The sequence below is a fragment of the Toxotes jaculatrix genome, chromosome 15, assembly GCF_017976425.1.
Source record: "Toxotes jaculatrix isolate fToxJac2 chromosome 15, fToxJac2.pri, whole genome shotgun sequence".
Taxonomy (NCBI): Eukaryota; Metazoa; Chordata; class Actinopteri; family Toxotidae; genus Toxotes; species Toxotes jaculatrix.
In genome coordinates, this window is record NC_054408.1 from 15,573,628 (window position 1) to 15,597,772 (window position 24,145).

Sequence of the window (24,145 nt, forward strand, 5' to 3'; positions counted from 1 at the left end):
ATTCAGAGTTTTCCCAGTTTGTGTTTGACAGAGAGCAGGGTTTTGTTTGCCTGTTTTTAATGGCCAAGAACATCCTGGAGGATAAGGCAGAAAAAGCTGCACACTTCACCAGTTTACATTTGAGTTTATTCCTAAATGAATCAGCAGAGAAGTTCTGGATATTGTTGGTTATGTTTCATCCATGCCACTCTGAGCAGGGAATGTTTTTTTATTTCCCTCAGCACGGTGGACGCCTGCTCTGTGGGAACTCAATGATAATAAGTCACAGCCACGCTGCTAAAGTTTGATTTCTACATTTTTTAATAAAGAATCCATCTTGAGCCGTACGCAAAAAAAAAAAACCCTGAAAGGTTAACTTAGAGGAATTATTAGGAGATTATGTGTATGCATGTGCACCGGTCTCAGAGCAATAAATCTATGTACCTGTAATATTGGGTAAATATTCTTTTTTTGCATATTATCCGCCAGTGTTTCCTTCCTCTGTCCTGCTTGACATGATGTATTTCTTTTATGCATGCATATATACATTGATCAATACTACTGTGCCTATGTGAAGCCTTAAATTGATTACAATGCAATATTTCACTCAGATTTCACTCAATACACATGAATATATAATTATTTATTAACACTGATGTAACCCTGTGATAGATTGGTGACCAGACCTGAGTGCCCTGCTTCACTCCCAATGCCTGCAAGGATAGGCCCAGAAATTTAGACCAGTGTCCTTGGTTTCAGTAAGGACTTGAAGAGTTCTGTATCATCAAACAATACATGTTCTTTTCCGTGATAAAGAAGAAGCTCTTTATATATTTTTGTTTGAATTTTGTCAAATGAAAAACTGCTTATTTCCATAATCTGTCCTAACCTCTTGTTGGGTGATGTCCAGGATGCGTTCCAGGGTCAGCTCTTCGAAATAAAGGCGATCACACTCGTCAAAGTCAGTGCTGACGGTCTCAGGGTTGTGGTTGACAACCACCGTCTTCTTGCCCATCTGTCTCAAGGCTCTAATGCTGGACACCGCACACCAGTCAAACTCAACACTGCTCCCTGGTGGATCAAACCACTGATTAATTTGAGTACTCTGGAGTTTGCAAATTCAGCATAAGAAACGCACAACTACACAACTATTCACTGTGACGTGTAGTGAATTGATGCATTTGCTTTCCATGCAAATGACATTTTTACTGATAATGATTCTTTCACTTTTAACTTTCCATGTTTAGAATTTTTTATTTAAATCTTTCCCATTTAACCCTATATCTTCTTGGATAACATTACTGAATTAGAGTCTTGCCAAAGTATTAAAGGCACCGTATGAAGCAAGTTTAAAATTTACAGTTGGAATGGCAGAAGTGAAATTAAGTTACTAGGTACAAACCCTTGCTAAAACCCATGCAGTAAGTGTAGCATGCTGTGGAAATATAAAACAGGCTAATTCATGTTTTAATTGTAAAATGTAACAGCATGAAAAAAAACATTGTTAAAACTATATAAACAGCATAAGAATTAAACAAAAGCTTATTGTTGGACTCACCAATGTGGTAGGGCCCACAACCAAGAACCATAATTCCCTGGTCTTTAAAGTCCAGATCATGCTCCTGATGGCACAGATAAATTAACAAAATCATTGTTCAGAATGCGCTCTCACGGATACCAATAAATCACAGACCAAACCACCCATTTTACAATTAATATTACCAATTTTTTTCATAGCAAATTAAAATGTCAACATTAGTTTAATACTAATTGTATTTTCAGTCATTGGATAGGACTTCATCCAGTGCATATATGCATAATAATGGCTCTTAAACATGCATATTTCTCTCTGTCAGCATGGACCACATACCTGACCATGATAGGTACAGTACAAGTAATTGGTCATAGCAGGGTACTCTGCTGCCAAGGTGTCAATCTGAGAAGAGGGAAAGACAATAGAGGTTAAATGGGTCATTCATTCACATGTAAAAGACGTTACTTTATCTGACACACCCCACAGAGTAAAGTAGTAAGTCATAAAAAAGTTGAACAGTAATTACTGTCACATTTGTTCCAGTTAGCAGAAATGTGAGCAAACCAAGGTGAATATGGGGAGAAATCCACATATAGTTTAGCACTCTGACAGGGGCTGTTTTACATAATAAGAATATTTACTTTTGATACCTCTAGTAAATGCTGCCACTGCTGTATTACTACCTTTAATCAAGGCACAAACACATCCAAGGAAAACTGACAGGAAATAATATGAACAATATTTAATGTATGTTTTGAGCTCTGAATCTAAATTACCATCACAAAAAAAACACGTCTTTGTAAGGTGAAAAGGCAGTCGATGATAGCTTTCACCCTTATGACCCTCCATATATTTTCATACTCCTCTCATTTACATTTATAACTACTCTTTGTGAGTGTGTGAGTATTGTTCAAGCAAGGTCAGTTATTGAGTTGAGTTATTGAGTGCACTGACTGCGTCATATCTAGAGGAATCTCAGTCTATCCGTCAAACGCTGGAGTTTCCGAGAAAGAGCCCAGGCATGCTCACCTGTTTGACCCAAGGTCTGATACCATGAGTGAGCCTCAGCTCTCTGGCCACTCTCTCACTGGAGCCCAGAATCTGACTAATCTGCCGGTCTGAGAAGCCATCCTGCTTGGCTTTGAGCAGCAGCTCTGTGGGTACTGTGCCACTGTAAGAAAAGACAATAAGTAATTTCAGTGGTTTTGATAAAAATGACAATCCACATACTTTTTTTTTTTTTTTTACAGTTTATGATTAAAATTTTTTTACTCAATAAATTCACAGGTTTTTCATTGAGGTGTAATTTTCTGTGATGTGCACTTTGGTGGGGGGCTTCTTTTTTTAAAGGATTTCCTTGTATTTGACTAATTTAGGCATCGGGATCACTGTCAAAAGCATTTCACACCATTTGCACTGGAGCAAATACTCTCACTGCTTTATGCCAAAAGAAAAGTTCAAGATTTAACTGTTGTATTCATTCTGGTACCAGTCTGCATCGGTCTGTCTCTTAAGCTTAAAGGTTTACATGCCTGACTTGAATCGGGCAAGCTGTGTGAGGAAAAAGAAGCATACTGAGGTAGACGAAAAGAAACAGAGGTGAGTTTATTTTTGAAGGTTTTCTTCTGTCTGCTGGACTAGGAGGGTCAATCCAGCAAGTGGATCATGACCGGCTTGCCTATCCAGCAGTGTGGACAGCAGGGAAGTGCTCACCTCAGAGGGATCGATAACACATCGACAAACAAGGCGCCGAGGTGCCAGAGCACCAGGTTGGCAAGTGCAACCATTTAAAACCCATTTTAATCGATAGCACTTTCATGCGAGCTGTGAGGTTAAACAGAAAAATGGTAGCAGAAATAAAGTTTAGTATCAAGAGGCAATTTCGAACTGGAGCAACAGGAACAATCTATAAAAACATGACTAAATTTCCTACTTAATTTCAAATAATTTTGGACATGTACTTTCATGTACTTCACTGGTTGTGCAAGTATCAATGTATATACAGTCTGTAATGCTTATTGGTATGTTATGCTTGTTGGTTACTCTTTTATCTAAGTGCCAAATGTGGCAGACAAGACACAATGGGAGACGGGGAGTGTATGACATCCTGAGATAAGCAGACAGACGACAGTGAGAAAGAAGAAGAGGATGAGGAGAGGATTTAAAAAATGTTTGAATTATACTTCATTATTCAGCATTTTTCACCTCAGATAAAGTAAAGGAGTTAAGGAGCATATCACAAAGAATGATGAAACCAGACAGAGTAAGGGCTGACAGAGAAATCCTAACCAGGAATATGCCACCTGAAGTGACCTATGATGATAATGATTTATTCCTGTAAAACAGAAGAAACGTGCATTTTTTTCCAAGCTGCACTTTTGACATTCCTTTAGTAAGAATACAATAATACATCTTTCCTCTTTCTTCCTTTTTTATTGAATAAGCAACAACAACATACTGGCAGTGCAGATCTGCTTAAAAATTTGCTTTTGCTTTTTTTTTATTCTTTTTCATTCAGATATCAGAATGGTACTAACAAAGTGTCTTTAACAAAGACACTTTGTTTTTGAAAATTTGGGGAGTTTGCTCTTCTACAGTGAGGAGCAATATCAATTAAATCACCATGAGCTGAATGTTGAGATTAGTCCATTAAATGTGAAGCCTAGTTTAGTACAAAGACGAGAGGCGGGGTGAAATAGCTAGCTTCTGCCACTGTAAGATTTCGTTTAAAACTATTATTTAACTTCAGTAATTACTATAACCTCAAAAATTTCTTGTTTACATGTTGCATCATATGGTCTCACAAGCTTCAACATCCAACACATTCAAAAGTCAGCTGGGTTTTGCTCTGTGTTAGGAAAGTGTGAAGAGCTGGCAACATCACGGTAAGGACAGGAGGTCACGTGAGATGCTGGTGTGGTCTCTGGAAATGGGCATGAAATAGTTCAAGTACATAAGCTATTTGTTTTGTGTTTTCTGTGTTAAAGATATAAGATACAGTATGTAAATATGACAGCTATGGAATTGCTGGAAGGCTATTCTGACAGAGTCTGGCGGCCTCCCTTTGATTTTTGTTTTTGTGCCAAGGCAAAAAAACAGATGAATCCATGGTGATGAAATTGATATTGATCTTCTCATCTAACTCCCACTAAGAAAGCAACAAGCGTATTTCCCATAATGTCGTAGGTAGAGACAACAGGAAGGAATTCTTTTTTTTTTTGGTAAACCACAACTTGCTCTCCCTCCCCCGCCCCTTATCTGAATTATTTATTACCTTGTAGCATAACAATATTGGAAATGTCAAATGTGTTTTAACTCCCAGTGCACATGGCTGGGCTGAGAAATAACAAACCCCAGTAACTACGAAAGGAGAGAGTAGCATGAGTTCTGAGTCAGAATCACAGGAAGGAGAGAAATGTGATCTGAGAGCTTGGTTGTCTTGTGTACAATTAAACTGTCTGGAAAAGCAGTTGTAGAGCGAGACAGAATTCCTTTGCATGCCATGAACTTATGTATATACACCCTCACACAGAAACAACACAATGTGTGGTGTGTGTGTGCAGAGAGAGACAGAAAATAAAAGTCTCTCATATAATTGTAAAAACAAACACGCACACAATAACTGAACTTAAAAAATGACGAGAACCAATTTTTGTGATTTCACACTGTGCATTTTGTTAATTTGTCACTAAATTAATTTTGAACCTTATTGGAATGGCATTTGCATGGAATGGCTTTTTGTGTGTTCTATAATTGCTGTCCTCTTATGATTCATGTCAAGAAAAGAGAAATGGCAAAGACATGTCCAAATTGGATCCCTGCGCCGACACTTTTGTGCCAGAGCACACTTCAGTTTCAAGCACCAGATTCCATCAAAATATAGCCACCAGTGGTTAAGCTCAAGATCAAGGCTGTACAGTATATGACCTGTGTGCACATTTACAACCTTCTTGAGTTTGTGTTGAGGTCAGCTAATCCACAGTGTCTGCCTTATTACTCTAATTTTTTTCTCACAGTATCTTATTCATTTAACTCCATCATTGTGTAAATTTGTATATAGCCATTTTTTACTTTTGTATTTTTTACTTTTTAGATCGGAAATACTCTATTTTTGCAATAGAGTATGTTTAGTGTATGTTTTTGACTGTCTGATCAAACCATATTTCAAAGCAGTATGTCAGTATATGGAATATAGTTCAAACATAATATTGATGTAGAATACCAACAGGTATCCTTAAAAAAAACTAAAACTGTATTTATAGTTGTTAACTACACGCTACAGAGACTATACTATATGGCACAACTTTAATCTTAAATCTTTTGTTGTAAAACCAACAACGGCTGCAAAACCACAGTGAGCAGCAAATCTCAAAGGTGAGAAAATCTGCCTATTTTCCCTAATTTTCTTATCCCACATTTACAGTATCATTAAATGATTCAATAATATTTGTTAGTAAAGTACTCACTGTTTGACCAAAGAGCAATTTTCCATCAACAGCCAATGTTTAAAGGTGAGGACAACTCAAGTAAAAATAGAGTTGGTGAAATAGAGGTATTCATTGTCAGACTGTACAGCTTCTTTCAAAGAACTGACAGGTTATCACCTCTGATCTTAACCTACACTATAATCCAGACATTTGAAGTGACTCTTGTACAAATAAGGAAGAATAAAATATTGAATATCTGTCAGTAAAAACTACAGCAATAAAAGAACCAACACTCTTATGCACACAAACATTAAGGCTGCTGATTGGCAGAGCCTGAAGCCCACCTGTACTCAGCTCTACGCTTCATCAGCCTAATGTTGTGCCCCCATCCCAATGTCCCCTGTCCCCTGCTCCAGAGGCACTGGAGACCACAACAGCCCTCTATGTGTCAGTGTGTTGCGGTGGGCGCCCACCAGACAGCCAGCCATTAATTATTAAACAGCGGAGTCAGAAGGAAGCAGCAGGTTACCTGTGGCTGAGCTATGAAAATTCAAAGTGGCTTTGATTTGAGCTGTCCAGGTAAGAGCCAGAGGCCAGAGAGACAGAGAGGGAGGCAGCTGAAAGGAGGTGAACCACAACAAAGAAGGAAACTAAGATGTGAAGAGACTGGGCTTCGTCTCATTCTAATTAATTAGAATATTTTCTAATTAATTCAAAGCTTTTTAACATGTTTGTCCATTTCTAACTCCAACAGTCGCCACCTTAAATGTTTTCATGGAACAGAGGGACAGAGGCATTTCTAATACACAGTGTTTAAGAAGCATGTGAGTCCTGAATAGAAGAAAATTAAAAAAAACAAAATATGGCTATGAGCTTCCACATCTATTCATGTCTATATTTAATCGAATCTGGTGTCATTTAGTGAGACAGTGGGCATAACTTGTGTATTATAGAAATATTCATTATGTGGATTGTTGTGTACTCTGTTAGTTAGGATCCTGCTGAGAGATATCTCAAGGTTTTTGTTTTGTAGGTGTTTTTATGTTACACTTGTGAGACACAAATTATCTTCTGAAAGGGAATAAATGAGCAGACTGAACTGATTTATTTAAAACAAAAAAACAAAATTTCACTGAAGCTTTTGGTCAGACTATATTCACGTCAGCTGTGGACAACCTCTCTGTAGAAAGAGGCCAGTAGTAATCTACAAACCAACAAAGTCTCAATCAGGCAAAAAACCAGGATATGAGCTGATATGACAATGGGGTTAAAATGGTTTTAGGGTCTTCATGCCTTTAGTGCACTAGACTGCAACTCTATCAGTGGATGGAGAGATGAAACCAACTGAATGTTACTTTGTTTGACCCAGGTGTGCACCTGTGTGTGTGTGTGTGTTACCTCTTGTAGTTTGCTAGGTGTTTCTCCAGCTGTGTTATCCTGTGGAGTTTGTGGAGGAACCACTTGTCTATGGCCGTCAGCTGTTGGATCTGATCTACACTCATGCCACAGTGGAGGGCCTATAAGACAGGAAACCAGGTCAGTGTTACATTTATCATTCATCATCCTTATCTTTATCTGAAAACACACATCCAGTGGGTTCGATAAAGTTTCAACAGATTCTGATAACCTCTTATTAACCTCTTATTTTGCAAGCACACCCTTCTGAGGCAATCAGGCACTTTTTGTGGCTCTTAATGAGACCTCTGCACTTCTCAGCTGGTAGTTCAGTCCACTTTTCTTGAGCAAACTGCTCCAGTTCTCTCAGTTGTGATAGGAGTTTTCTCCCATCTGCGGGTTTCGCTCTTTCCAATGATGTTCAGCTGAATTAAGAGCAGGACTCGCAGCACGTCACTTCAGAACACTTTTCATCCATTCTCGGGGGATTTTAGATGTATATTTTGGGTTATTCTCCTGTTCGAGGAGTCATGATCTGTGACTGAGAACACCTTGAAAATCTTCTGATTTCATTGTGCCCTGCACAGATCCAAATCACCCTGTGCCAAATGCACCAAAGCAACCCCACAACTAACTTAACCCACCTAACTAACCTCTATGTTTCAAAGTGAGGTTAGTGTCTTCTGTGTACATAAAGCTGATGTGACTCACCAAAAAGGTATAATTTTGTTTCATCTGTCCAAAGGGCTTTCTCCCAGAAGCACTGGGACTTGTCAACATGCATTTTAGCAAACTCCAGTGTGGTTTTTTCATGTTTATCTTTCAAATGTGGGAGTCTTCCTGGAGACCAACGTATGGTGCGACCAAACACTGCTGTACCTCTATCTTGGAGGTTAGCTTGTATGAATACTTTGACGTTTCATGGTATTTTTCCACCATTCACACTCTCTTTATGTTCAATCTGGGGTTAATTTTCATCTTGCAGATACATGCAGGGAGGCTGGCTACAATCCCATGGATCTTAAACTTCTTAATAGCATTAGCAATTGTGATCACAGGAACATCACACTGCTTGGAGATGGTCCTTATAGCCTTTACCTTGACCATGCTTGGTAATTATTTTCTTCCTTATCTCCTCAGACAACTCTTTTTTTTCTCTTGTCCATGTTCCATGTACCAAACAGCACAATGAGGATTTTTCTCCATTTAAATAGAATGAATAACTGATAACAGACTTGTAGAGACCTGGGCTCTTAACTGAAGACAACAGACTGCTTGAAATATCAGTACAATCCACTTATTTATTACCACTTCTAAAGGGTACCAAAAGATTTCGCAGATCTGGGTGGGGTAAGAAAGAATTTAGCTCTTCTCACAATTTCTTTTTTTTTTTTTTTTAGTTCTGTGGCAAACCAAAAGAATTCAGGCATGCATCACAAAAGAGCTTTTAATTTCAACAGCTTTCAGGAAGAACAGATTTTTTTAATAAGGTGTAAGCAATTTCAAGTCTGTAGCTGGTGTTTGATTCCCTGAAGATAAGATGTGGATCATCAGTCCCTAATGCTGTCACCACCTCCAGTGATCTCGCTCCATACTTAAGGGAACAGACCTGTCTCCACTGTCTGAACAGTTTTGACACTGACGGACCTCGTTCTTTCCTTCACTCAGCCGGTAATAAAAGTATATTGAAGTGCAGGACCTGTAGGTGTTTTCACCTTGTAATGGTTCATGCACCATCTCTGTGTTTCAATGATGGCGACTGACCCTGTGACTAAACGCATTTATAAAAGTGCTGGTTCACCTTCATTTGATTTTATGAGGAAAAATACAGAATAACAGCACCACATTGGAAAAGCACAAGGCAAACTTAAAAACTAATTTCACATTATTACCTACAGTCGAACATTTCCAAAAAGTATGTGTGTTTTCCATGTATTGTAACTACTCTGCATCTATTTAACTAAATTTAAAAGACAAGCATTTCCACACAATTAGGCATTCACAACTAAGCGTGCAGGGAGGCAAGGGAAACATTCTTCTCTGCATTTCATATTTTTTTCATGATAATTTTTCTGTAAGAGTTCAAAATGTGATTTTAATGAGAAAACTGTAGTTGGTGTCATTCATTATTAACACTATGAAAGATTAGTGTACCTTGGCGAGGGAGAAGATGCGGGTGCTGGAGGGCACAGCCAGCTCCTGTTGCAGGTCCTGGGTTTCAGCCCAGGCTTTCTTGAGTGGCAGCCGGGGCACAAAGCCATCCACTGATGGATGACACATCCTCAGGGCCTTCTGCACACTCTCCTCAAAGGTCCGGCCCACTGCCATCACCTGAATCCAGAGGAGGGAAATACAAGTCAGTGCAATATGGATGAGTGAGCACAGTGAATAAGCAAGTGAATAAGTGAGGGGGTGAGTGTTTATCTGTGGATCCTCCCCCACCTCTCCAACACTCTTCATGGCACTGCCTATTTCACGGGACATGCCCTGAAAGCGGTCCAAGTCCCAGCGGGGGATCTTAGTGACGATGTAGTCTAGACTGGGTTCGAAGCAGGCTGTGGTCTTCTCCGATACAGCATTCTTGATCTCTGGTAGGGGGATTCCCAGAGCCAGCTTAGCAGCTACAAATGCCAAGGGGTACCTGTGAGACAAGGATCAAGTTACAGGAATACCTAAAAAAAATAATCTTGGCTAAATTGCATACTGTGTAGTTCATATTGTGCATTTTCTGCATTGTCTTCATATGGATGAATTCTCTCACCCAGTGGCTTTGGATGCCAGAGCTGAACTCCTGGAGAGCCGGGCGTTAACCTCAATGATGCAGTACTCCAATGATGATGGGTGCAGGGCGTACTGAATGTTGCATTCACCTACAATGCCAAGGTGGCGGACCACTTTGATAGCGGTCTCACGAAGCATGTGGTACTCCTCGTTGGACAATGTCTGGCTTGGTGCCACTACTATAGAGTCACCTGAAGAAGAAGAAGGGCAAGGTATAGAGAAAGAAAAGTTTGTTTCCCATTTGGATTAAAAACTGAGGAGAGCCAACATCCTATGTAAAGCATTTCATTGTACATCTCCTACCTAAAATGTTATTTCCTTTTCTTTCCAACATTGAACTGTATATAAAGAAAAACAATCAACAACTTCAAGGACTGTGTCACCTAACTTAAAATCAGAAACAAACACCTGCATAACAAAATAATTATTATACTGGCAAACTGTAAAAGTTGTTGTGGAAAGTTTTCATCTATTGGATTCTAAAGGAGAGGCTCTGGGGCCAGAAAGAACTGCATTTCAGATAAACAACACACTTGTCTGCTTATTCTGTGGACTCTGTAAGGAGCACTCAAACCACCTTTAATCTTAGGTGAACTTCAAGTGTCTCAGTCTGCACAAGCTGTGGATGTTGGCTATGAGAATTGAACTAAGCCCAAAGGTTTAAGTTTGCTGCTCAAGTATTGATTTTCAGTGCTTTTCTTGATCTGCAGGAACAAGACAAAGAAACAAGACATGGACAACAGCCGTCCAAAACATCGGTATCATTTTGCCAGGTACACAGTAAGTTTGGTCAAAGCTCAGGACAACGGAAAACAAAAAGCAAACGGAAGTGAATTGAACACACCAGAACAAAAAACAGCACAGGTAACAAACCACAAAACTAGTAGTAGTAGAAGTAGTAGTCTGAACACATTAGTAAGTAGTATGTAATGTATGCTTGGTACCTGTGTGAATGCCCAGTGGGTCGAAGTTCTCCATGTTGCAGACGGTGACACAGTTATCAGCCACGTCTCTCACCACCTCATATTCCACCTCCTTCCAGCCAAGCAAAGATTTCTCCACTAGGATCTGACTGCTCATGGCCAGAGCCTACAATATGAACAGAATATTATAATAATATTCAGAATATAATTAGATGCTATGTGTAAATATTAACCTTTACACAGTGGGTAAACACAATATCATAACAACCTGTACAGTTTAATTAAATACAGTAGCACTGCAATGTAAATACTACAATTGTAAAGCTGGAACTTTTGAATTTTCAACTTCCAAATGAAACAAAAATAAATAACAAATGCCAGAAGAGAAAAGCAGTAGAGTAGACTGACTGGCATAAAAAGGTATGAACCAATCTAAAACAGTTTAGCACAGACCGTTCATTTTGCAACCTGTGATCACAGATTAGAACCAACTGAGCTGTCAGACATAATGCTGGATGCTGGACGAGCACAAAAGAATGTTGCTTAGCAACAGCAAACTATTCCTTTCTTGCCAGAGGACCAAAGAAACATATCTAAACTATTTCAAAGCTTTTGCCTTTGCACAGGTTTATGCTGTAAACACAGGAAAAGGTATAAAACAAAAAAGCTTGCTAATAACAGTCTGGGTAAAATGCTTCTATTGTTGCTTTGATTAGAATGACTGAGCAAGTGACAAGATGAAAAAAATATAGTGAGATTAATGACCATGCCGTTCAGAATTTATTCTGACCTTGTGGGCGGTTTCCTCTAGCTTTTCTTTGTTGGCACACAGACCAGAGCCCAGACCTCCCAGGGCATAAGCCGATCGTAACATCACTGGGTAGCCAATCTGCTCTGCTGCTTTCAAGGCATCAGACACCTGAAAGACGCACACAAACGTTATATTTCCCCAAAACAAAATACATGTACATGGAGAATATGTATATGTAAATTTTGAATTTGTTTGACAAAAGTGACTAAACATGCAGACTTGAATCGCCACAACTATGAATCGCCACAACTACGAGTGAAGTATACATTCTTTTTGGGTTTTTTTGTATGTGATCTTGGATATTTACCGACTCAACAGCGATACTGGGTGCGATCTTCTCATTGATTTCCATCAGTTTGTCAGCAAAAAGCTGCCTGTCCTCTGTGGCTATAATGGACTCCACCGGTGTTCCAAGGACCTTCACCGCATATTTCTCCAGGATGCCACGCTGGAACAATTCTACTCCTGAATGCCACACAAACACCAATCCACATACAGATGTATGGTTAAAAACAAAGCCATTAAAAAAGGAAAAAAAACTAATGTGCACCAGTTAGAAGAAAATCTGAAACTGAACATTACATATGCCATTTTAGTGAATACATTTATCCCAATGACACACAATTAGTGTTTTCCCCTACTTACCGATCTCCTCAGTGAATTCAATGACAAAAACAGCAATACAACATATCAAAGCGAACAAGTGCATATCTTACCACAATTGAGGGCTGTCTGTCCCCCCATGGAGAGAAGGATGCCATCCGGACGCTCAGCCTTGATGACTTCAGTTACAAATTGTGGCGTGACAGGCAGGAAGTAGACTGAGTCAGCCTGTTTTGTGCCCACCTCGTTGGTCTGAACAGAGGCTATGTTTGGGTTCATGAGCACAGTCTTCAGATTCTCCTCCTACAACGTGTCCACAGTAAATCATGACAGTGTGACAGTGAACCAGACATGCACAATGCCAGGACCCTCAAACTAAAAACAGCTAAGTAGAAGTTCATTATTTACACCTGTGCTTTTCCTACTGTGACATGTCAAAATGTCTGTTGTGAAAAGGCCTATTTCATTTCAAGGACTAGAATGGTTACCATGCAGTATGCACAATAGCTCATTCAACGTTTTCATATATGATAGATCTTCTGAAGGTTTTCAGAAAAGCCTATTCAAAATGTTAAAAAATCAGCAACAATCAATTCAGTTTGGTCTTAACGCAAACACATTAAAACAGATTAATCCTTCAGTAAACAGCATAAAAAACATCTATTAGAAAAACTGGCAATAAAATATCTGTCTGTGCCTTTTGGCACTGAGCCCATACATATTTATGTCAGTCATAAAAACATTATTTGTTAAAAAAAAAAAAAAAAGATAAGCAATTTACTTAAATGGTTGGCACGCTAGTTTTCACCAAATTTTACTCAAACCAGATCAAATATAATTTGCTGGAACCTATTTTTAGCTGCAGATCAGCACATATGGGTGAACTAATCTATATTTATTATGTCTTTAATAGTTTTTGGAAAACAATAGAGGTGCATGGCACAGAGGAATAAGGTACAGAATATCAGATGTGGTACATCTGATAAAGCCTTACAGCATATCAGAATAAATGATATATTTAAATGTCCGATGACCAAAATGCTGACAAATGAGGTCATTTTAACAAATGATTGGACGCAACATGTGACATTAACTTTTTACATTACATCTTACATAGATGTTGGTTGATGTCCTCTTCAACATGCAGTTATAAAAAGAAAACAAAATGGAATTGGCGACAGAAAACTTCTGCATCAGGTCTTACCTTCATAGCCTTGATGGCTTGAGAACCTGAGTAGTCAAACTCTCCAGCCTGACCAATAGATAGGCCACCAGAACCCAGTACCAGCACCTTTGACACCTGTGCTAGCACAAACAGACAGGAAAAAATAACCACAGTGATTAACTACATGTAACGCACTAACAGCAACTGTGCAGCATGGAGCTCCATTCATTGACATTTATTGTCTTTCTCAGTGCTCACATGATGACCCTGTACAGTACAGTAAAGAACTCAAAACAAAACTTGAAAAAAATATTTTTTTTCCCATATGTTTTAATGGTATTCATAAATCATTGTGGTGATATTTTGTAAAATACGGGTCTTAGTATTTTCCCGTAAGGTGACTTATTTGATAAATTCTTTGATAACCTTTTACACCCTCATCGACCTTCTCCATGTGGACCACACCTAAAATCCTCTGTTAAGATCGTTCAAGAGAAACCTGAAGAACCTGTGTGACACACTGTACCTGGGCTCTAGGAGGAATGTTGGGCTTCCTGGGCATGGCTGACACTAGGTTGGCATCCTTTCCTTTCTTGATCAGGGATATGAAAGTATCAAAGAGGAACTGAAGAAACAGAGAAAAATGAAAATATCACCACAGTGTGAACAGTGCATTAACAGTATAAGGAGCAGCCCAAGTGTTGGCTGATGGAGAGATCAAGGTCTGCCTGAAGGTTTTCTCTAAATCTGCTGATTCCTCAGGTCCCTGATCACCACAAAAACCATGAGACCATGGTGCTTCTGATGTGCATTTACCAGCCTTTTGAATCAGTGTTCTTTACTACGCCAAAAAAAAAGCAGTGTCTGTATGAAATCTACAGAAAAACCACACACAGGAACACACTGACTTCTTATTCATTTCATCATTTAAAATCAGTATAAAGTAAGAAATGAAATAATAACTAATTATACCAATTTTTGTATTGTGTGTGCTTTACTTGACTATTTATAATGAGAAACATTTTATTTTTGCATAATGAGGTTTATTGGATCTGGCCACAAGGCACATCTAAAGCAGCTTTCTTGGCAGAAAAGAGCCTACTTCAAGGTGAGGTTCAACATTTTAGAGAAGTACATGATATAATGCATGCAATATTTTTCCGTCAGCCAATCAATGATAATAAATACTGTGATTCAGACTGTAACTGACTATGACTGTATGTTGAAGGACAGTCAAGCTTTCATGTTACGTAGATTACAATAAAAAGAGTAGTTTTCTCTATGTCTGATGCCTTTTAAAAAACATTGCACCTTCCTGCCAGTCAAGGGTATAAAACATTTATCACGGGCATTTTTGTGACGTCTCCAAGAGTCAAACCCATGTGGAAGACAACAATTCTCGAAGTGAGCTGTCAACTGTATGTTTTGATACAGAGGACAGATCTTATTATACAGCCTTAATATGACAGAGGTTACAACCTACATTGACCAGGACCTGAGCTACAGCCCTTGCCTGTCATGTGGGAAACAAAAACTGTAACTCAGAACCATCAACGCTTTACTGCAGGGAAAAAGACAGGCACTATTAGCGGTGGCCTTCCTAAACACCTGAGCCCTGGTGCAGTCAAACATCAAGTGCCGCTGATGATAGCACCTGTCACACACACCAGCAATGTAGTAACTGGCTGAAGAGCTCACAGCTTCTGCTAAATTAACATTGTTGCTCGTTACTGAATTTAGGGGCAAATTCTAATACTGATGGTAGGTAATGCTACTTACCTAAGTTTGCTGATTTATGTAGTTACACATTTCTCATTCTTGCTCATTACATCCGTAACCTCTAAATTTTTATCAGTATTTCTTTTCCTTTTTTTCACTCCTCCTTGATTCTTTGCCTGCAATGTAAATACCAAATACATTTTCCAGACCACCATTAACACAAGCGCTGTTTCAACTGAAGACTTCAACTTTTAAGCTCTTAAGCTGCCTCCTTTGAATATACCTTTACTTAACTTTAGTATAGTAAAGGCACTTTATGCATCACTATCAAAGTCTTTAATTACCTCTGTGTCTGTGGGACCACCTTTAGCCTCCGGGTGGAACTGAGCCGTGAAAACAGGCTTAATGTTGTGCATGATGCCCTGCAAAATATGCACAGTTGATTATAAAGACTCTAAAATTCAGTAGTATTCTGCATTTCTGCATTCATTTTATAGACATCTCAGAAACAAGTGACTCCTTCTAAGATGTTATTTTGAAAACAAACATTTACAGACTCCATAAAGCATCTTTCTGCATGACTAGGCTTATTTTATAAGAGAAATTTGTGCTTTTTACCCAACACTCATCCAACAAAAATATCAAAATACAATCTTGTTTTAGAAAATAACTGAAACAGTCTCACAGAGTGAAATTAACCTCATTGGTGCCATCATTGGCATTAATGAATAGCGGGCTCCACCCTGGGGGCAGGGACTCGCTGTCTATGCCGTAGCCGTGGTTCTGCGCCGTAATGAAGGCTTGGCCCGTCATCACATTCAGCACTGGCTGGTTCTGCCCTCTGGGGAAAGAGAGGCATTCATAAAACCCAGTCTGTGTTTATTTCTTATTTCTGTATGGAAAACAAGATATCAAAAGTCCTGATAATAGATATAAAAATTAACATTGCACTGAGTATCATACTAAACCACAACAGTATTGTGTTTAGCTATTTACAAGTTCACCTGTTGCCCATAGGTAGTTTATATGACTTTGCTCCTGCAGCCAGAGCAGTGATTTGGTTTCCCATACAGATTCCAAACACCGGCTGAGGACGATCACTTTCCAGCACCTTAACAGGACAAAACATACACAAATAATATTTATGATGGTATAGATCATGATAATCTGAAAATAAAAAAATGCTTCTTGTGCATTTCTTTGAGGGAAATAAGGTTACTGAATGATGTGAGATTGAATTTTACTTGCTATAAATGAAAATAAATAAAAAAAAACTTCAAACTTCCAAATACAACATATTGTTTATGGTGTAACAGGTGTTTCTTTAAAGCTAAGATTGGATCGACTGAAGTTGTGATTTTTCTGATGTTCAAATGAATGTAAATAAGACCAGGTCCTACCTTGCGGACATTCTGGACGAGTGTCTTGGCCAGAGAAGGATCTCCGGGTCCATTGGAGATGAAAAGGCCATGGTAATCCAGACTCAGCAAGTCTTGGTCCCAGGGGACAAGGTGGACCTCTGCACCCCTCTGCACATACAGAAACATTCTGTAGTCTTATGATGGAGCTTAACAATAGTCATGTTAATGTTGAGTCACTCAAATCAATGTAAAAGTTTGCAATCTCCCCTCTACATGTAAACACAGATGTCACCGATGTGTTATTATTGTAAATGACACCAAATAAACATATGTCTTAATTAATATTCTGACTGTTACCCATGCTGTCTGGCCAAAATATATACTCTGTATTTATAATGAATGGTGGTTGGAGTTCATAGACTCCAAAGTTCACAGACAAAGACAATATTTATATTTAGACTTATGATACAATTAAAACCACGGATCATTTTCTCCTACAAACTCTATCCTCAAACATCCAGAAAAAGCAACACAACCATCATTTCCATTTTATGAACCAAGAAGCGAAAAATAATCACAAATGTTATTTACTCAGTATTAATATTACCAATTATTTGACAAATGAGAATGTTCAGACAGCCAAACACTGACCAACAAACCACTAAATAGCAAATAAAGGAAGATAAATTTTATGATAATTAGACAAAAAACAGACTATCGCATTAGAAGTCTGCATCCTCCTTTTCCAGAATAACTATTATGACCAATTACAAGCTCATATAAATATCATCAAACCATTAACCAGAGCATAAACCAAAGGGAAACCCACTTTCTGTTACAGCTGTATGACACAAATAAATAATATACAATGATTTTTTGATTTCAGGAGCTTGTTAGACCTAACATTACTATTTTGTTTTCTAGGTCAAGATGCAGAAAACATGCGACAAAGTGTTGATTTCTCTTTCTTTATTTGTGCAGAGAAGGTTCATGAGGAGCTCAGCCATAAAACTGTGTAATCTCATGAGTTTTTTTTTTTTCACTCCCTCTGCAGTCCTTCTCACCTTAACCAGAAGGCGAATGATGTTATGTTTAATACCACAATCAACTGCCACCACTTTGATTGGATTTCCTTTTCCAAAAATTTTGGTTTCCTGGAAGGAGGGGGAGGAACACAGCAAGAGGTTAGGACTGATTGACCATTCATAGACAGAGAAAATGTGTTTTGAATCCAGTTTTTACTTGATGTAGTGGGCACAATGACTGTAAAATAACTGTTAAATACAAAAGTTAACATCTGTTACCTTGGTTGAGACCTCTGCTACCAGGTTTTTCTGGTTGGGGTCAGATATTTCAACAGGCTGCCCATCAAATTCAATCTTCCCTAAAACTGTGCCCTGAAACCACAAGCAAATTAATAACAGTGAGTGGGCAAACTATCCACTTACAAAAGTTGCAGTAGGTCACAATTATGTTTTTACAGTACCTTGTCTCTGATGACCTTGGTCAGCATTCTTGTGTCTATCCCAAACAGTGCAGGAACCTTTAGAGTAGGAAAGTGAAATGTTGCACATTTACCAACAGCAGAGTCTGATTCACCGCTCTGACATTACCCCACGTATTTTATAGTTCGAATCCTAACCTTCTCTTCTTGTAGCCACTGACTCAGAGACTTGACAGAGTTCCAGTGGCTGTACTCGTGGCTGTAGTCTTGAACCAGAAGACCAGATACCTAGAGGCACCAAAGCACAATATTAGCCTAAAGAAAAAAAAAAGTAGTTTAAAAAAAGTTTTCTAGATGCTTTTTTGATGAACGAGCTCAGCTCCATCCACAGTGACAAACACACTGAATATCCTGCGACTGCTTCACATTAAAAGCCACTATGTGTTTCGCCTGAAGAGAGCTTTAAATGTGAAGCAGGATGTTCGGTTTGCATTAGCAGCAAATTATTGTAACTCTGATACAGTGTAAAGAGAGTGAACAGTAAACAGTGAGGACCCTGCCACTACCAATGAAAACTACTATATAGAGAGCACATTATTGAATGCAAATACTATGCGATAAATAGTATCAAAAATAGAGTCTGATCTCATCAATATTGTAGGGGATTATAAATTTAATAGATAAATCTTTTTGTTTATAAAATGTCATAAAACTGAAATGGCCATTACAGGTTCTAATAGGTTGTTTTGTCAAAATATATTTAGCTTGCTATCATAGAAGTTTAGAGAAGAAGCAAATATTCACTTTTGAAAAGCAGACTAGTTAAAGCAAGAATTTATATGAAATCACCAAACCGCAGCCAAGTTTTCTACCTGGATACGTTCTGACTCCACATGCTTTCTCAGGCCCAGCTCATCCAGCTCCTGGGTGTTGGGTACACCATAGTTTCCTACGATTGGGTAAGTCAGGGTCAAGATCTGACCTCTGTAGCTTGGGTCAGTCAGGGCCTCAGGATACCTAAGGCAAGGGATCAGCAGGACAAATATAGCAGGTTTTTGTGGTGAGACAACGAAGCACACTGTCGTATCTTTAACTCATGGTCAAGAGAGAAATTACAGTGTACCTTGGCCTTGTGAAAAACTTTGTGAAAACTTTACAACTAAATTAATACAATGAACATGAAAGGCTTTCAAGCTCAAAGCAAGACTTTGTATTTTAGTAGTGAAAGTTTAAGTCAAATATGAATATGGTATATTTACAGTTTATTTTGTTTCCATTGCTTTTCCTAAAATCTGACCTGCACTTTTTCAAGTGCACTATTTTATCTATTCTAATGTAGTTTAATTTATGTCAGCGTGTATCCTTCTTACCCCACCAGCCCAGTATTGAAGACTAGCTCCCCTGATACTGAGGCATCGTGCCCAAAGGAAAACCCTTTCATCCTGGTGCCATCCTCCAAGACCAGGTGTGCTGTCTGGGCCTGGGAGTTAAAAGAGAGCAGACAGATGTCGAGCAAAATCTCACCTAAGAATAATGCATTCCCTTTTTATGAAGCAAATTTGGAAAGACCAAAGGCAAAACTTTGAAACAGATGTGTTGTAGACTATGAGTTTAGGTACGATGACAAGCAGTGAGCCTCTGGGCCTTCATGCTGAAACTGCAGGCCACTGTGAATTGTGCTGTGAATGCTGAGATAATCAAATCTGTTCTTCTATTCTGTGTGTGTGAGAGAGAAAAATATGTGAATATAAAGGTTGCTGTGACCCACTATGACCTCCAGCCACTGGCCATCACAAGAACAGTGACCAACAGTACACTTCTTTATTTTTTCTCATTCAATGCATTAAGACGATAAAGATATTTGCTCAAGCTCAAAAGTTGGGCAAATTACAGCCTGCAAATAATAAAGTTTAAGCATCAATCATAACTCTGGCCTAAACTTTTTATTTGACTGGGAAAGTGTGATGTAGAGAAAGTTAGATGTTGCAATCAGGGTGTTTCATGATGCAATTCTCCCCGTTATTTAACCACATGTTGCATACAAGTCAAGCAGCTACATGCTACACAACTGCTGCGACAGGAGCCAGAGTCTCATCAAATGCAACAGCAAAATTCTTTTGGAAATGTTTTGTCAGCTGAAAATCACTGCTCCAAACTGCATTTAAAAACTGCAGTTTACAGCGGTTTTACTAAATGACATACCTACTCACTTAAAATCAATGACTTCCTTTTTTTTTTTTTTTAATTAAAGATAGCCAAGTGTGAATCCGGCGTAATGATAATCCACCAGACAGGCCACGTTTCAACACAATCCCATCGCTTTCAACTGGTTCACGCTGCTACCTGTTGCTCACAACGCTGTTTCTGATGCAAGACTGGTTTACTACAGTAGACTACGAAGTTTAAATTATGCTCAAATAAGAACTGTTGCGCTGGATCTATGCCGAATAAACGAGCAGCCCCTGCTGTTTTGCAAAAAGGCAGTAATAACTTTTTTTATTTTTTGTTCATTCATGTGTAGGCAAGACATCACAGACTTTGAAAAAATTTCACTGGAATTCGGCTTGCACAGCGGCGTTAGGACTCAATTGACCGCACCTCTGAGAAAGTCTTTAAAAAGGTTCACTTCCTCCATGTCCCACTGACAAAAGCAGTTTTCACTAACACACCGTCTTCTTACCTTCACACTAAAAAGTTTAGCAGTTTGAAGTCTCAGCCAGGCCGACGTGTTTCCCACTCTTCTGCCAACCACACATCCCTGCCTCAGAGATTTAACAACGCTGTAAGCTAACAGAATCTTTGTCATGTTAGCCTAAAGTTACTCTTTTGGTGAAGCAACGCACAGGTGGATGAGAAGTGGACTAAAAACGGACTGAATAAAAACACTGTCCCACAACCCGGTTACAACTATGAGTAGAATTACATTCAAAGAATGAGTGAGTGACGGGATATACCTCGTGTCCTCAGAGCGCCTGAATGGTTGGTCGGGATTGGCCGCCAGGCGTTGTTTTTCTCAACTCATGAAGCGCGCGGTGCTTTGATTGGTCTCAAGGAAAACGCCTTCTTATTTCTTTATTCTCTCTTTTTCTCTTCTTCTTTTCTTTTCTTTTCTTTTCTTTTCTTTTCTTTTCTTTTCTTTTCTTTTCTTTTTTTCCCACAAACGACAGGGATGAACCTGAGAGTCACACCCATAGCACACATAATTACATATAATTGTAGGTGTGAACAATGAAGTCTTCTGCAGGCCAAAGAAATGTATCTCTCTCTGGTGAATCGAGATGTTCATCTATAAAATCATAGTACTACTTTATTTACGTTGGTTCACCTTGCATTTGTGTGCGTTAAAAGGGCTTGACACATCATACAGCCTTTTGTGTTTTTTTCTCACATTTTTCTTCCGTTTGAACAGTTTTCATTCTGTTTCTACGCTGAAGCTATTAAAGAAAAATGCTACAGGGACTACTTAGAAAAATGTCTACACAAGAGGAATATTTTCGGTCATTGAAAAGGAACTAAAGGGAAATGCATGTCGACTGGGAATGGCTGCACCTGCTTACTGCAAACTTGTGTGTATTGCTTTCTGTGCAACAAATTCTTTATAGCTCTTTCTTTGAGGTGGAAAAAAAAGGCAAACTGACCATGGACAGGCTCCATGGTGGTGGGATTAGAGTGGTCTGTGTATTTGCTGATCACTGCAAGACTGGTCCTCTGTGGAGAAGGCTGCCTGACTGCCACTCTGCTGGGTTCAGCAGTCTGAACAAAGTGGGTGTGAGTAATAGGACCTGTGCAGAAATACCTCCACACTCCAAAATCTAACTTGAAACAATAGACTGTGTAACTGTAAAACTCTATAAAAGCTTTGATGCTATTTGCAGATCTTGAGCATTAAAAATGTGAGGAGCCACCGTGTCACTTACATTTAAAACCAAGTTGTGGACAAAACAAATACTGTATATATACATACAACATATGTTACAGCCTAATTAATTTTTGTCTTCCATCGTAATTTTTGTCTACTTAAGTTTTATATTGCTCCTCTTCATTTGTCTAAACCAAAGCCCCCCCTGCAAACTACAGATAATGTTCCTCTTGTCTAAATTTAGCCCAGGCTCCTCTTCTTGATCTGTGGAGCACTGGTGACATCCAGTGGTCATTTCTGAGCAGAAGTGTTTTGACTTGGCGAACAGTGTTGTAAGTGGCACACTTGATGTGTAGTTGACAGTGCAGCGCTGCATTACCAACAAAACGTTTAAGAACACCTCCAGTTTTACAGCTGTTATTTAAAATGTAGATAATACAGTGTCTCTATATTTCTGAAATTAAAACATAGAACAAATGAAGATTAGGAGATTTTAAAAACTTTCTTTTGAACTAAATTTGATCACATTTTTTGACTCATCTAGCAGTCAAACACATGCAATGTTCTTTCTACAATGGAAATCAAATATTGATCATGAATTTCCTCACACGCTGTTGGAGAAGTTCCCATAAATGTGTTGCACTTGTAATTTGCTTTGCTTTCACCTTCTGTCCAGTTCATCCCAAACCAGCTCCATGTGGTTTAATTCTGGAGATTGTGCTGGTCTTCATCATGTGAAGCCACTGTTTGGTTCTTTTCCACTAATGTCTTGGGTCATTATCTTGCTGTAGGATGAAGCCCTGACCAACCAGTCTATCTTCCTTTGTTACCTGCCTCTTTCTCACCATTCTGATACAATATACAGTACAGTACAACTGCAGTACAATAATGCATTATAGGGTGTAGTGACACAGTTTGTTCCAACACTGCTTTTATACAGACAGAGGGTTTATAAGTCATCAGCAAAAGTTGAACTGCAAACAATTCCTACAGGTGCCTGTTCAGGGCTTCATTTATTTCTACTGCAGCAGAAAAGCTGAAAGTTAACCAATTTCTTAATCTATGAAAAAGGCCAATTGTCTATGATGTTTACATGATTTTTCAGTTTTTGGTGACTTTTTTTTTTTTTTTTTCTTTGGGAAATTTTACACTGACCTGACTGTAACATTTAAGGTTATTTACTTGACTTGCCGAGATTTCAATAAAAACTGGCCAAATGGGGGTGTTCTACATTTGGCTGGTAGTGCACATATATACATACACACATATATGTATATGAGAAGTTTCTAGTATCATTTAGCTGCCAGCGTGTAATAGAAGCCATAACGGCTTTACAGGTGACATGACACCTACACTGAAGTCTTTATGTAAACCACATATGCACATTTATGCTGTGAAGGAAGTGATGCATTTACACTGCCGTCTAAACGTGATTCATTCTCTACTTCACACCATTACTTCATGGGTAAAACAGCAGATACTGCACTTATACTGTGCTGGGCTCAATCAGAATCTTCAACAGGGGTTGATGCACACATGAAGATAATCATCATCTTCTGTCCATCTGTCTAAAAGTCAAAATACAATACCAGACTGTTTAGCCAGCCTGATCAGTTCCTGTCTGTGACAGTAGTTTATGCTTTAGCTTAATAATTACTGTTTGTTACATACATTTTCTTTTTCAGTTTGCCTTATGTTACATACAAGAGCTTTTCATGGGAATGGAAAATTCATTTGAGTTCTTTTTAATTCCATTTTACACTTTAAAAAAAAAAACAAATATGAGGAATGTAAATCCAGAAGCTGGCTGAGGTTGCACCAGAGCCGAGCCCATTAGAGAGAGAGGATAGTAACACATAATGACCTGATAATGTGAACTTCACTCTGGGGATTAAAATGATACACTGACAGAAAAAATGGTTTAGATCTGAGTGCTATAAAAGCGGCCATGAACACATATAGCTACTGCACGGAGCTCACAATTGGAGTATAGAGTTAATATGTAACATTAGCAAATTGAGCCTGTGTGCTTAGCCTACCTTTGCTCTGTTTAATCTATCTTAACTTTTGTTACTTTTGTTAACTCGAGTAACTACACTAATGCTCACCATCTCTTAAACTGGCTTTGGAAACTGTCAAAACGC

At 38.7% G+C, this 24,145-nt stretch overlaps 1 protein-coding gene across 2 annotated transcripts in view; it reads right to left on the reverse strand.

Annotated features, from left to right (window-relative positions):
- Nucleotides 1-21,044, reverse strand: part of cps1 (carbamoyl-phosphate synthase 1, mitochondrial) — an 88,703-nt gene extending 67,659 nt beyond the window's left edge. Inside the window, exons 1-25 of one of the 2 annotated variants that reach the window (XM_041057887.1) lie at nucleotides 20,823-21,044; nucleotides 19,513-19,622; nucleotides 19,015-19,159; nucleotides 18,341-18,430; nucleotides 18,185-18,241; nucleotides 18,003-18,095; nucleotides 17,763-17,852; nucleotides 16,738-16,866; nucleotides 16,342-16,448; nucleotides 16,037-16,178; nucleotides 15,682-15,759; nucleotides 14,145-14,243; nucleotides 13,658-13,753; nucleotides 12,567-12,756; nucleotides 12,158-12,315; nucleotides 11,830-11,958; nucleotides 11,061-11,205; nucleotides 10,097-10,307; nucleotides 9,778-9,976; nucleotides 9,490-9,666; nucleotides 7,339-7,457; nucleotides 2,543-2,684; nucleotides 1,850-1,915; nucleotides 1,538-1,601; nucleotides 869-1,050 (exon numbers count right to left, since the gene is read on the reverse strand). In XM_041057887.1, coding sequence (XP_040913821.1) covers nucleotides 869-1,050; nucleotides 1,538-1,601; nucleotides 1,850-1,915; nucleotides 2,543-2,684; nucleotides 7,339-7,457; nucleotides 9,490-9,666; nucleotides 9,778-9,976; nucleotides 10,097-10,307; nucleotides 11,061-11,205; nucleotides 11,830-11,958; nucleotides 12,158-12,315; nucleotides 12,567-12,756; nucleotides 13,658-13,753; nucleotides 14,145-14,243; nucleotides 15,682-15,759; nucleotides 16,037-16,178; nucleotides 16,342-16,448; nucleotides 16,738-16,866; nucleotides 17,763-17,852; nucleotides 18,003-18,095; nucleotides 18,185-18,241; nucleotides 18,341-18,430; nucleotides 19,015-19,159; nucleotides 19,513-19,622; nucleotides 20,823-20,948 — 3,144 coding nt within the window. In that variant the 5' untranslated portion in view covers nucleotides 20,949-21,044. Of the gene's footprint in view, nucleotides 1-868; nucleotides 1,051-1,537; nucleotides 1,602-1,849; nucleotides 1,916-2,542; nucleotides 2,685-7,338; nucleotides 7,458-9,489; nucleotides 9,667-9,777; nucleotides 9,977-10,096; nucleotides 10,308-11,060; nucleotides 11,206-11,829; nucleotides 11,959-12,157; nucleotides 12,316-12,566; nucleotides 12,757-13,657; nucleotides 13,754-14,144; nucleotides 14,244-15,681; nucleotides 15,760-16,036; nucleotides 16,179-16,341; nucleotides 16,449-16,737; nucleotides 16,867-17,762; nucleotides 17,853-18,002; nucleotides 18,096-18,184; nucleotides 18,242-18,340; nucleotides 18,431-19,014; nucleotides 19,160-19,512; nucleotides 19,623-20,352; nucleotides 20,430-20,822 lie in introns of those variants that run through there. The other variant, XM_041057888.1, reaches the window with a different exon arrangement.
- Between the last annotated feature and the right edge of the window lie 3,101 nt (nucleotides 21,045-24,145).